Below are 13691 nucleotides of genomic sequence, written 5' to 3' on the forward strand. Positions count from 1 at the left end.
CAAGGCTTCAGAGAGACCTCAAAGCCCTTTTCCAGGGCCTGAAGGGGTTCCAGGAGAGTTGGAGAGGGACTGGGAACAAGGCATGGAGGGACAGGACACATGCAAAGGCTTCCCAGTGCCAGAGGGCAGGGCTGGATGGGATATTGGGCATTAGGAATTCCTCCCTGTAAGGGTGGACAGGCCTTGGCAGAGGATGTCCAGTTCTGGGATTCCATCATCCAGGCTAAGGGGAGCAGGGTGGGTGGTTTCCAGCCAGGAGCCCCAGGCTCTGCCCAGCTCCTGCTGCCTTCCATGGAATCATAGAATCATCAAGGCTGGAAAAGACCTCCAACCTCCTCAAGCCCGCCTCTCACAAAAAACGTTTTCACGGCCAACCACACGTGAAACCAGCAGCAGTTTCACTTTCACACTGCAGCAGGAAAGCATATTATTTACAGGAAAGCAGCAGCTGCTCCCCGACTGCCTGCACAACAGCAGAAGCAGCTCTCTCTAAAAGAGCCGGAGCTGTTCGGGCTGCGCGGGACCTCTCCCAGCCCGGGAGCTGCGGGGCCCGGAGGGAGAAGGTAGAGGATGGGGATAGGAATGGGGATGGGGATGGGGAGGAGCTGCGGGGCTGGGAGCCGAGAGCAGCCGGGAGCGGGATCTTGTCGCTCCCCTGTCTCCTGTTCCCGGTGCTTTGCCGGGCTGGGGAGATGGCAGGGCAGGAGAAGAGGGGGCTGAGGGCAGCGGGCGGGCGCTGTGTGCTCCGAGCGTGGGCTGCAGGAAGCCGCCTTTGCTGGCACCGCTTTGGGGGAGCTCGGGGGAGCCGTGTGCGCTGCGGGGGCTGAGCTGGGAGGGGGCCGGGGTCAGAGCGGCCGGAGCGGAGCGGCGGGGGAAGGAGGAGGGATGCGGGGAATGGAGGGGCACAGGGAAGTCTGCGGAGGCGCAAAGGCTGGCCCGAGAGCTGGCAGCGGGGCTGGCCGGGCACAGATGCCGAGCGGAGCCCCTTCCCTGCCGCCAGCCCGTGCCCGGCCGGGAAACGCTCCCCGCAGGCGGGGCCGACCCTGCCCGGCCCGGGCACCCCCAGCCCCGCGGTGGGGCCGGATGGCTGCGCTCCCCTGCAGGCAGGAGCCGGGGGGATCATTCCTTTTCCTGCCCGTGCAGGGAGGGTGGGATTCTCCTCTCTTACAGTCTAAGCATCACCACCCCGAGCGCTCTGGTCCCTGGGACAGCCCCACAAAGGCAGCAGTGTTCCCAGAGCCCCTTTCCCTGGGGCAGGGCTGCGGAAAACACTCTCGGGGGGCTGTTCCTGTCAAACGGGGTGCAGGCATTCCCATGGCAGGTCCTGCTGCCAGCCTTGCTGCTTCCCTTGTTTGCTACCAAGGAGCAACTCGGTCCCCACTTATGCCCTGAATGTGCTCCGTGCCTCTCTGCGGGCATTGACACAGTCGCATGGGGCTTTTCCCCTATTCCTGCAGCTCTGGGAAGCCGTGCAGGCACTGCCAGGGGTGCCTGGGGGCAGGTTCAGGGTGTGGCTGGGCTGGAGTTAATGTTGTCCAGGGCAGCCTCTGGCTCCTGAGACTGAACCAGTGCTCCAGTGGGAGAGAATTTTGGACGGAACAAGGCTGGGACAAGTGGCTCAGGTGGAAAAGCTCCAGCAGTGACCCTGAGCCAGCAGTTCCCCTCCTGAGCAGCTGTCCTGCACTGATTCTCTGCTGCCCAGGGAGCAGCTGGACATGCGCCCAAAGAAAACAATTGGTGTCTGAAGTCCCTCCTGTGCTCTGCTGACACGCCCAGCTTTCCTCTGCTGCTGAACTGCCCTTATCTCGAGGAAGCAGCTTTTCCTGTTTTTGCTGTCCCCCTCCTGTCCCCATCCTGCTGGTGGGAGCACACGAGCTGCTGGGGGGGCTCAGTGCCTGCTGGGATCCAAGCCCAGCGCTGCTTCTCCCCCCTCTCCAGGGCCCCGAGCTTCCCCCCAGCAGTGGCTGCGTGATGTGGGCAGGGGTGGGACAGGACCCTGCTGCCCCACTGTCAGTGCTGTTCCCCTGGCTCTGCCCCCTCCTCACCTTGGCTGCTGCCCCGAGAGCACAGATGTTCCCTGGACAGCCTCTCACCCATCAGCAGCCCCGAGTCCTTCTCCTCAGGGCTGCTCTCAATCCATTCTCTTCCCAGCTTGTGCCTGTGCCTGGAATTGCCCTGACCCAGGGACAGCACCTGCACTGGGCCTTGCTGACCTTCATGGGCTTTGCTCTGTCCCATCTCTCCAGCATGTGCAGCTTCCTTCTGGTGGGGGAACATGGATGTGGGTCCCAGGTGAAACCCTGCTCTGCTCACCTCCCCCAGAAGAGCCCTGAGGAGTCTTTGCTGCCTGGGCAGTTGCCAGTGGAAGAGAAGGGTTGGCCGCCAGTGCTCCCTGGAGTGAATCTGCCATGCTCATGGGTTTCCTTCTCCTGACTGTCTGCTCTTCTCCTTTAGGATTTCGGATGTTTTCTTCCTGCTGCTCTTCCTCCTGAGTTCTCAAGGGGTTCTCATCTTCTTCTCCACACCCACCGTGTACCCCAGGCCTGCTGCTGCTGCTGCTGTGCTGTGTCCCCTGATCTGGGGCCCTTGGCTGCCGGTGTCTGCTGGAAGCCAAGGCTGGGAGCAACGGGAGCATCTGCTGTGAGGTGGGTGAGGGGAATCAGAGCCCACAGCCCTTGCACACATTGCCCAAATCTGCAGGGATTCCCAAGGGAAAGCTGCCCCTGAAGGCTCTGGAAGGGCACAGGAGCCCAGGCCAAGCCCCTGGGATCAATTCACTGTCACTGTGCTGGTGACAGTGTTGTGGCCTTGGTGGGATGGATGCTGAATGCTCAGAAGGATTTTTGCAAGGAATAAATCTCTCTGGTATCCAAGTGAATTGAGACTTGGAGAATTCTCAGAGTTGTGTGAAAGAGTCAAAACCCCAAAGCTTCCCAGTTGAAGGTTTGTAGGCACTTTTCCTCCTGTCACCAGAGATTTTCAACTGGTGGCTCCGTGGTGGCTGAAGCCTAGACTGCCACCAATGGGCACCTGCCTGATGAGACCCTCTGCACTAACCAGCAGCAGATAACAGACAGCACCACTATGAATTGGCTCCCAGCATCTCCAGTCTCTCCTGAAGGGCCACCAGGATGTCCCAGGCACAGCTGTGGGCAGGGACAAGGTGGATTTTCCCCCTGCACTGGGCTGGGCCCCTGAGTGTGCCAGGAAGCAGCTCCTGGGAAGAGGCCAGAGAGGGGCGAGGGAGGGGCTGCGCTGGCAGCTGGAGCAGGAGCACAGCTCAGAGCCCCTGGGGCCGTGCCGGGCATGGGGGAGTGTGTCTGGGGAGTGTGGGGTGCCCATGGGGGGAGTGTGTGAGTGCTGCCTCTGGGTGCTGGGAGCAGCAGGCTGGGCCAGGCAGGGAGCAGGGCAGCCGTGGGCTGGGCAGAGGCTGCAGGATGCAGGCAGGGCTGTTGGATGGGCAGAGGGGCTGTGCCAGTGCTCCAGGGAGCCAGGAATGGCCCTGGCTGTCTGCACTTGTGGATTGAAGAGTTCTGCTGGGAGCATGTGGGCGATGGTGACAGCAGCACCTTGTCCAGGGCAGGTTGTGTGGCTGAGAGAGTCTGTGTGTGTACTTGTGTGTGTGTGTGTCTGTCTGTCTCTCTGTATGTTTGTGTGTCTGTGTTTTTGTCTCTGTCTGTGCCTGTGTCTCTGTATGTCTGTGTGCGTCTGTGTGTCTCTGTATCCGTGTGTGTGTCTGTGGCTCTGTGTCTGTGTCTGTAGATCTGTGTGTCTCTGTGTCTGAGTGTGTGTGTGCCTGTGTATGTGTCTGTGCTGTCCCTGGGACACACACTCAGCTTCAGCATTGATCCTGTAAACAGGAAAGCAACAGGCACATCCAGGGAGCTGGGAAGGAGACCCTGGCCCTTGTGCCATCCCAGGCTGGGCTCCAGCAGCTGGGTGGGAGCAATCCCCAGAGCCACAGCTGCTGCAGAGCCTCTGCCAGGAGCCTGGAGCCTCTGACAACACCTTAGGGAAAGTCTCTGTTCTTCCTCCACAGCCATGGCTTCTCAGGAGGACACACAGGAGGGGGATGCAAAGGCCCAGCTCCTGGCAGAGGCATTTGAGAAGGAAGGACTGGATGCTGGATACTGGCTGCCCAAAGCTTCACAGATCCTGGGAATCAAGTGCAGAGAAGCCCTGCAACATCTGGAATACAAAGACTACCTCAAGCTGGAGTGTGAGGTCCAGCACCCCTGGGAGAAAAAGGCACTACAGAAACTCCTGAAAAAAACAGATGACAAAACATGTGAGGAGACGCAAAAGCATAACTTGGAGAAGACAAAACAAAGACAAGAAGAGGCCAAACAAGCCCTGAAGGATCTGACAGAAATGCTCAACAGCCACAGCCAAAGCCAGGATGCTGTGAGGGAGAAAGCAGAGACTCTGTGGCAAGCCATGGAGATTCCCAAAGAGTTCTGGCCACCACCAGAGAAACCCTTGGCAGATGTGCTGGAGAGCATCCAGAAGCAGCTGGAACAGCAGGAACTGTCAGCAGGCAGTGGGGAGAACATCCCTGACACAGAGGTGCTGACACGGGCGTCGGGGGGACTGGCCCTGCAGGGCATCTACAGAACCAGCAGACCTGAAGATGTGCTGGCAAGGCGAGAGCAGCTCCTCAGGGTTCCTGAGGGCTTCCAGCTGGCCGGTCCGGAGCAAGGATCGCTGCTTGAGAGGAAGGAGTTCTCCTCCTCTGCAGCAGAATCCACTTTCACCAAGTCCATGGAGCAGCTGGGGTTCAGCATGAGCGTTTCTGCCAAATCCTCATTCTGGGGGATTAATCTGGGAGCGGGTGTAGATCACAGCAGCTCCTCACAGTCACAGGACACCCACCAGTCCCGCTCTGAGCAGAGCTACTATTGCACCACCAAGTACCACTACATCCCTCTGGCCTCCTGCTACTTCCAAAGGCATCAGCTTCGCCTCTCGGATGCGGCTCTGCGGAAGCTGCAAGACATGGAGAAGCAGCTTTGGAGCTTCAGTTGGGAAGAAGACAACCCCATCTTGGTGAAGATGTGTGAGAGTTTCTTCAGCAGGTTTGGGTCCCACGTATGCCAGGGTCCCCTCCACTTTGGGGGGATATTCTGGTGGAAGGTTTCTACAGAAGGATTCCGAGCTGAGCAGCGGGAAGAGATGAAACGACAAATGACTGAAGCACTGAACAGCTTTGTTGGGGCCAGCTGGGGTGCCTTTGGGGCCCGTGTAGAAGGGACCCTGGATGTTTCCAAGTCCAGCTCACAGGCATCTGTCTTTGGGAGAGCTGGAGAGAGTTCTCATACAGCAATCCAGTTCTGCATGGTCAACACAGGGGGCCCAGCAGACACAGCTTCCCTTCCTCAGTGGAAAACAGGGCTCGTGTCTGATAACACAGCGTGGTGCGTTATCGACCGTGGCTTTCAGCTGATCCCAGTGTGGGATATCATCCTGTACAATCACTGCGGGGATTTTAAATCCGTAGATCAGTTAAGCAGAGCCCTCAGGGCTGGGTACAAAGTGCTGACAAATCAGAGCATCGGCACCATTTTTGGAGAGGAACTGGGCAGTGCAGTGCAAGAGGCCAGAGATTTCATGGTAACTGTGAAGGCCTGGGAGGTGATGAAAGTAGATGAAAGGAAGCTGCTCATGCTGATGGAGCAAAAAGATTATCTGAATGCAAAAACCGGGAACCCCAGTGTGTGGATCAACGTGTGCCTGTCGGACAAAGCCCTGCAGGACTTCCTGGTGAACACTGTGCGCAGCTGCCAGGAGTCACCTCCAGAAAACACCACCTTTATCAAGGTAATGTTGAGAAGCCTCCTGAATCCTCATATCTACTCTGTCAAGGACTTCCCTCAGGCTTCCTTCATTATGCAGTGGGTCTTCCAGACTGAGCACCCGCTTCCCAGATCTCCCAAAGTCTCTGAGCTTCAAGAGCTCATCAAAACACTGCAGCAAATGAAGGAGCACATCCATGCTGTCACCTACGCATCAGGAAGCTCTGCTTCTGATGTTCATGAAGCAAAGATAGAAGCCACCCAGATGAACAGCCTTGCCATTTATTCCTTACTCCAGTCTCTCCAGCAACAGGCTCAGAAGGACATGGAACTGTTGGTGCTCTTGATTGTGACCAGCACAGGGTACCAGGTGGAAAGCAGCACTTTTCAGCACCTCCTTGGACACCCAGAAATTCACTACATGGCCAAGGAAATGGAAGCGGCACATAAGGAGTACGTGAACCTGAAGGAGCAAGATGCCAACAGAGCTCAGGCCTTCCTCCTGCTCATGGGTCTGACTCTGACACCTGAAAGTCAAGAGCTGTCCCCTGGGCAGAAGAGAGAGCGTTTAGTGTTCATGGAAGATCACATGAAAGGCTTGTGGTCCACACGGATACAGAATCTCCTCCAAAAGCGCCGTGGAGACGAAGACTGGGAGAGGCTGGAACAGGACCTGGACTCCTTGATCAGTGGGTGCTTGGATGACAAATGGGATGAACAGAGGATGCAGAAAATACTCAGAGATCTGGAAAATGTTCTTCCAACACCTGAGGCCCCCAGTCAGGCCCAATCCAAGTCAGACAGCAGTGAATCCAAAGAAAAGGAAGCCATTGCAAACCAGGAGTTCCTCCAGCTGCTCAAGCGCCTTGGACTGGAAAGTCACTATCCAAGGAAAATGGGGTTGGGAGATTTCCACACCATCTGCAAGACATCACTGCAGGACAGCCAGCCCAGCCAAGACGAGGAGCTGCCATTTTTCTTCTTGCAAAAGCTGTTAACCGTGGATTACCAGGTGAGGTACCTGACTTGCTGGGATGACAGCAACCCAAACCTTGCAGCCCAGCGACAAACCAGAGCAAAAGTGGACCAACACTCTGAAACCTTTGAACAGTTTTTTGACAATCTTACAGAACCAGCCCCTGAACGTGCAAGCAGGGACAGCCATGTGCACCCCATGGACCTGCAGATGGCCATTTTCCATTGTGCTGATGACTTCCTGAGACAGACCCTTGCAACCAAGCTGGCCTTCTGCCAACTGGCGCTGCCTCTGCTGGTGCCCAACCCAAGCACTTCATGCATTGAGTTCCCACTCTACGCCTTCAGCCAAATCCAAAGGAGCTGGAAAGAGGCAGACAAGTCAGGAAAGCAGGCTGGAACAAAGAGTTACAGCAACAAACTCATCTTTCAGGCACAGACACCCATTGTGACCTTCATCCGCATTGGCAGCTCAGACTCCTCTTCCAAGTCCCAGCTCCTGAACGCTCTGCTGAGCAAACGCAAACACGACACTTTCTTCCACCGCCACTGCAGAGGCAGCACCAGAGAGCGTTTGCTGATGGAAGGGCTGGTGGAGATCGCCTGGTACTGCCCCCGTGGAAGCCCTGATGACACCTTTGATTGCTGCGTGGCTTTCTGTAACCTGCATGGAGACGCCAGGGATCACGGAGCACAGCTGCAGTTCCTGCAGGAGATATCTGCTGTCAACGTGGCTCTTGTGTCTGAGTTGGAGCACATGGACAACAGGGGGAAAAATGTTCTGCAGGACCTGTGGCAGGCAAAAAGGCCTTTGGTTTGTCTTCTTACAGAAAAAGAGAACATTGCAACTGGACAAGCCAGCAAAACCATAAAAATAGGGATCAAGAACAGAAACGAAGCAGAACTGATGGAGCAGCTGACCAAAAGTATCAGGGATCTCCTAGACGGGTCTAATCGATGTTTCAGCTTGGAGGCCTGCGTGGCCAATGCTCGCCAGCATGGATTCATAATGGATGCAGATCAACCCGCGTGTGTGACAGCCAAAGCAAAGGCAAAGGAGCTGGTGGAGCTTCTGAAGAAAGAGAAGCTGTCTGAGATCAAATCCCAGCTGCTGCCGCTTCAAGGAAGACTGTGGTACCAGTGGTGCCAAAAGGACAAAGAACTCACTCGCTTACAGGAGAAGAGGAACAAGAGCATTGAGCATCATCGCAGCCAAATTGAAAATGACAAGAAAGCAATAAGAAGAAAGCAACTTGAGCAAGCTTTCCCTCTCAACACACTGATGAAATCATTCCTTGGCTTTCTCCATGCCCAGCCAGCAGATACCAAGAAATACTTCCTGCAGTGGATGAAGGTCTTTATGGATGAGCTGTCTTGTGGTCGCCTTGAAGAACTGAGGAGAGAGTATCACAAGTTATGGTCTGAAATCCTGTCAAGAAAGAAAAGCGAGAAAAAATCCAGTGGCAATGCTGAGTTGCTGAGTCACTTGGATGCCCTCTCTGATGAAATCAATGATTCATCCATCGGCCTGGAGCACCTTCTGAGAGAGGCAGGGCAGATTTATGAAGCTCTGCAATTACTGAAGAAAAAGAAAGACAATTTTGTCAAACTGCCAGAAATTGCAGCAGAGCTGATGGTTTCCGGGTATCCCGTGGAGCTGATGGATGGGGATGCTTCTTACCTGGCCTTGCACTGGGTGGGAGCAATCTTTGACAGCTTAATTGAGAGGCTGGGGGACAAACGAGTGTTTGTGCTCTCCGTGCTGGGCATCCAGAGCACGGGCAAGTCCACCCTGCTGAATGCCATGTTTGGTCTGCAGTTCAACGTCAGCGCAGGGAGATGCACCCGCGGAGCCTTCATGCAGCTCATCCCAGTGGCAGAGGAGCTGCAGCAAGACTTGGGCTTTGATTTTGTGCTGGTGGTTGACACAGAGGGACTTCGTGCCATCGAGATGGCCAATAAACACTCCCTGAACCATGACAACGAGCTGGCCACCTTTGTCATTGGTGTCGGCAACTTGACTGTGATCAATATCTTTGGAGAAAATCCGTCAGAAATGCAAGATGTTCTCCAGATCGCTGTGCAGGCTTTCCTGAGGATGAAGAAAGTCAATCTTTCTCCAAGCTGCCTCTTTGTCCACCAAAATGTGGGAGAAGCAACTGCCAAGGAGCAGAACATGGAAGGACAAAGGCGTTTGCAGGGAAAGCTGGATGAAATGGCGGTGGTTGCTGCTCAGCAGGAATTCTGTGACGTCTCCTCCTTCAGCGATGTCATTGGCTTTGATGTCAACACCCACATTCACTACTTTGCTCACCTGTGGGAAGGAAACCCCCCAATGGCACCACCCAACCCCACCTACAGCCAGAACGTCCAGCAACTCAAGAGCAAAATCCTCCAGGCTGCCAAGAAGGAGTCGCAGCGCAGCATTTTGAGGCTCTCAAGCCTGAAGGATCGTATTGGTGACCTCTGGAATGCTTTGCTGAATGAAAACTTTGTCTTCAGCTTCAAGAATTCCCTGGAGATTGCTGTCTACAGGAGACTGGAAAGTGCCTTTAGTCAGTGGACCTGGAGGCTGAGGAATCACATCTTAGATGTACAGATGAGACTGGACAACAAAATTCGGAATGGGGACTGGCAGAATGTCACCAGAGAACACCTTGAAGGGCTGGTGCAAGAGACAAGTGATGCCATTGAGAAAGAAGTGGAAGAGTATTTCAGGGAAGACAAAGACTGTGAGACACTGGTCCAGTGGAAATCCAGCACCGAGCTGAAGCTGAAAGAATTAAAAGAGACTCTTCTTCATGAAACACAAAAGAAATGTAAGAATCTTATTGAGCTGCAGAAGGAGCAGAGGAAACTGGATGCAAGGAAGTTGGAATATGAAGATGAGCTACTGAGAAGGAGTCGGGAGCTGGCTGTGAGTCTGAAAGGGAAGAGCCTCAGTGAGAGAGAACTGAAGGACAACTTTACTCTTGTCTGGAACCAGTGGATTGCCAAAGTCTCCCGTGTTGCTCCTCCTCCAGAACGGGTGGATATCGATGGAGAAATTGAAGATGTCCTTGTTGAGCACTTTAAGGAGCCAGATATCCATACACGGATCAGGTCATTTCCAAGAAGCAGAGGGTTTTCTTTTGATCCAGAGAAACACATCATGAAGAAAAAGTATTTTGGCTTTATCCAAGCTTTCAGGAGTATTTCCAATGCTGATGTGATCAACTTTCAGCACATCACAGACATCATCATAGCGTCTGTGAAGGCAAACATTGATAAGAAGGAAGAGGAGAAACGTGATTACAGTCGAAGTTTTATTCATGAAATACTCAATGAAGTACAGGAAGGTATGAACTCAATCCCCAGCAATGCAACCTGTACTTTTAACAGAGCATACAGCATAGATTTGTCTCTGTATCTGTGCAGAATGGCAGCAGAAAGGTTTAAAGCCATGCATGAAGCATTCCGAAAGGCAAATGACCCAGTTGTGTACCTGAGCAGCAAGAGAGAAGATTTCTTCCAATGTTTCCAGATTTCCTGCCAAGGAGCCACTTCTGTCACAACTTTTGCTGTTTTCCTTTGTGACAAGATTGAACCAGCTCTTCGCCGTGCTGTCTATGAGAGGACAGCTAAAGACATCGCTGAGGACATGCAGAAATCCCCAGATTTCCAGGGCAGCAGAGCCAATTTGGAAGTTTGCATCCTGAAATACCTTGCACAACGGGAAAATTTTGAGTATTTCAAGCCATACCTTAGGTCTCCAAAACAGTTTTTTGAGAGTTACATTGAGATACGAGTTAGGGAGCACTGTTTAGATGGGAGTAGGAGGCTGGAGATGTTTTTTGATTCCTCGCTTGATCATCTCTATCGAAACATCCTGTCAGCTGTTTCTTTATCAACCCAAATTGTCAAAGAGAGAAAAGACAGAGAAAACAAAATCTCTCTCTGGCTGGATGAATTTTGCAGGGAGCTGTCAGAGGTGATCAACTTGCCCAGAAGTGACCTGAAGGGCATCGAGCACCAGGAGGTCACAGACATTGAGTTCCTGAGCAGTGCCATGGCAGAAGCTCTGGATGACCTGAAGGACAAGCTCATGGAAGAATTGTCTGAAACTGACCTGAGCTCGTTTCCAAGGCAGCCTCACACCATCCTGGCGGAGCATTTTTCAGGGTGCTGGGCACAGTGTCCCTTTTGTTGGGCTGTGTGCACAAACACCATGCAGAATCACGATGGAGACCATCAGGTGGTTTACCATCGCCCACGAGCTTTGAATGGAGGCACATGGTGGAAATGTTTATCTGGCATCGAGTATGATACACGAGAACTGGTCATTGATATTTGTTCCAGCCTTGTTGCAAGTGACTGCAGATTCAGAGTTGGTGGTGGCCCATGGATCCCCTACAAGAGATACCGGGATGCTGGACCTCCTTATTGCACTTGGAACATTCTTCCTGATTCATCCATGCAGGCGTACTGGAAATGGTTTGTGTCTCATTTCAGGACACAGCTGGAGGCCCTGTACAATGGGAAATTTCAGGGCAAAGGAGAAATCCCTGAGGCGTGGCAGAGAATTACCAAGCAGGAAGCACTGTCTGAGCTGCAGAAGCGTTAGGCCACGTCCTTGGGGAGAAAGAACCACAAGAGCTTTGCAGTTTAGGGGAGCTTTGTATCAGGCTCTTCACAAAATGCAGTTACAGTGATGACACTCTCAAACCATGCTTAGATAATGGCATCTATCTTTTCCCAAATTTGGTTAAATAAGACACATTACTGTGGCCATCGCTTGGCAATGCCTCACTTCATGAGAAAGCCAGAATCCTCTTGCCTGTTTGCCTGATCTTCTTAAAGCACCTTCTGAACCTCAAGAATTAGAAATTCTTGGTTCAATAGCAATGGAATTTTGTGTTGAGTTTCAGTAGCAGGACAACCCACAATTAAATGTTACTCCCCATCATCCTGTGTACAGAGCCTCGAGCTTGTGGTGCAATTGTACTATCCCATTGCCCCCTTAGGGTGAAATTGCTGACCTAGATGAGTCCCCACTGCAACTGCCTAAAAGATATTAGCTCATTTTTAGAGATAGAGCCTGGCAAGTCATTCCCTCAAAAATTAAACGTGGCCCATGTAGCATTGGACTACTCACTGTGATAGCAGCTGTTATAAAAACCATCAAGAGAAAACAGAGAAAAAAGATTTACCCATCATTATGAAGAAAACTGTAATAGCAATTTCAAATTCTAGAGCCCTGCAAAATGAGTTGCATCAGCTTTATTTCTACCTCAACTTCCCTCAGGTGAAGCATTAAAACAACTAAACCAGTTGGGGTGTTGGATGAGCAAAGAAGTCAATACTACTTCCATTGCAATTAGTAACATGATGACAGATCTTAGTGGTGTCAAAATGCAACCTTACAGAACAGAGCCGCCATCGATTATCCTTTACTGGCACATAAACATGGTGGTGAAGATTTTGGAGGACTGTGTTGTATGACCTTGGCTGACCATTCAGTGTCCATCCACAGATAACTTCAAAAACTGAGGCATTTGACAAATCAAATTAAAACAAATGATAGATCATAGTCAGATGACTTGTTTGAAAGATGGAGTTTTACACCTCGGCTATAAGAACTTTGCAAAATAGGTTTATAGGTATTGATTTTTATTGGAGCAATGTTAGTAATAGTGCCTTGTGGACCTCACTGTGCATGAAAAATGATGAACAAGGCCAGCTGGGAACCTGTGGGACAAAAGGGGAATGGGCCCAAACTCTGCCAAGCCCAGCCCTTGCCAAGCAGACCTAGAGCCGGCGACAGGAGCCAGAGCTGGGCCGTGTGAGTGTGTGCTGCACAGGCTGAGGGCCAGGGACTGGGGACACCCAGGCTCAGTGTGCTGCTACTGAAGTGTCGTGGTCTGTAAGAAATAACTATGTAGTCATTGCCCTTCACTATGATATTGGCTTTTGCAAATTGTTTTGGTTTAGTACAGTTTATAATCAGTTTTTAACTGCTTTTTGTATAGTATAATTTGTCAGTCTTTTTACCATAATCCCAGTGTAGATGATATATTTTATGTGGTAAATATATTATAGGTTAGGCTCCTGCAAAATACTAAAATAGAGACTATTTGCTGTGTATTATCACATAGACTGTTACAGAAGTAGCTACTACTTTTTTTTTTGTGTGTGTAACTAACTGACAGTGGTGAGAATAACTCAGATAATTGTGTGAAATAGCTAATATTGATTTCATGTACTTGTGCAGTATCTTATCTGTATGATAAGATAACATTGAAAAGAACCAGGTTAATAAACATCGAAGAAATGCAGGGAAGAATTCACCACTGACCCTTTAGCTATCAAGAACCGTCAAACCAAGGAACAGGGGGTCTGGTGAGGAAATAAAAGATATAAATTTCATCTGCAGAGTGGCAAGTACTTTAAGAAGATGGGTCAAGTGTCGAATCACGCAAAAGAATTCCCGGAACATGTAAACTCAAAGGAATGTTTGAATATGTGTAATCTTTATGGATATGCATTTGAGTAATATAATGAAAAAGTATATAAGAAAATTGTTTTAAGTGAACTGGTGTGCTTTTGGGCTCCAGGAGGCAGACTGGGAGTGGAGGTGCCCCTGGCCATGGTGTCACCTCCTGGGCAGTGTGGGGAATGTCCCAGTGCAGCTACTGGAGTGACTGGGGGTTCCCAGTGCCACAAGGGGGGCAGTGGAGAGGACCCAGTGCAGCAAGGGGGGTGGCCTCAGGCCTGGGCTGGGGTATCAGGAGGGCACAGGGTCCCTCACCTGCTACGCTTACCTGTGCCAGCTGCCCCAGATCCCTCTCCAGTACAGCCAGACTGTTCTCTGCACCTTTCCCTGTCTCTGCCAGGACTCCTTGGCCAAAGTCTCCCTCAGTGGCATCGTCTGGCACCTCCTTCCTT

The 13691-nt window shown here is 52.0% G+C and overlaps 1 protein-coding gene across 1 annotated transcript; it reads left to right on the plus strand.

Moving 5' to 3' along the window:
• Positions 1–407: 407 nt before the first annotated feature.
• Positions 408–13324, plus strand: LOC119699071 (interferon-induced very large GTPase 1-like). Its single transcript, XM_038132073.1, has 3 exons — positions 408–563; positions 2455–2645; positions 4040–13324. The coding sequence occupies exon 3, from the start codon at positions 4042–4044 to the stop codon at positions 11368–11370; it is 7329 nt and encodes a 2442-aa protein (XP_037988001.1). The 5' UTR covers positions 408–563; positions 2455–2645; positions 4040–4041; the 3' UTR covers positions 11371–13324.
• Positions 13325–13691: the final 367 nt, after the last annotated feature.

This window comes from Motacilla alba, chromosome 3 (genome assembly GCF_015832195.1).
Source record: "Motacilla alba alba isolate MOTALB_02 chromosome 3, Motacilla_alba_V1.0_pri, whole genome shotgun sequence".
Taxonomy (NCBI): domain Eukaryota; kingdom Metazoa; phylum Chordata; class Aves; order Passeriformes; family Motacillidae; genus Motacilla; species Motacilla alba.

Coding starts and splice junctions, on each gene's coding strand:
- LOC119699071 (XM_038132073.1), top strand. CDS start 4,042: ATGGCTTCTCAGGAGGACACACAGGAGGGGGATGCAAAGGCCCAGCTC.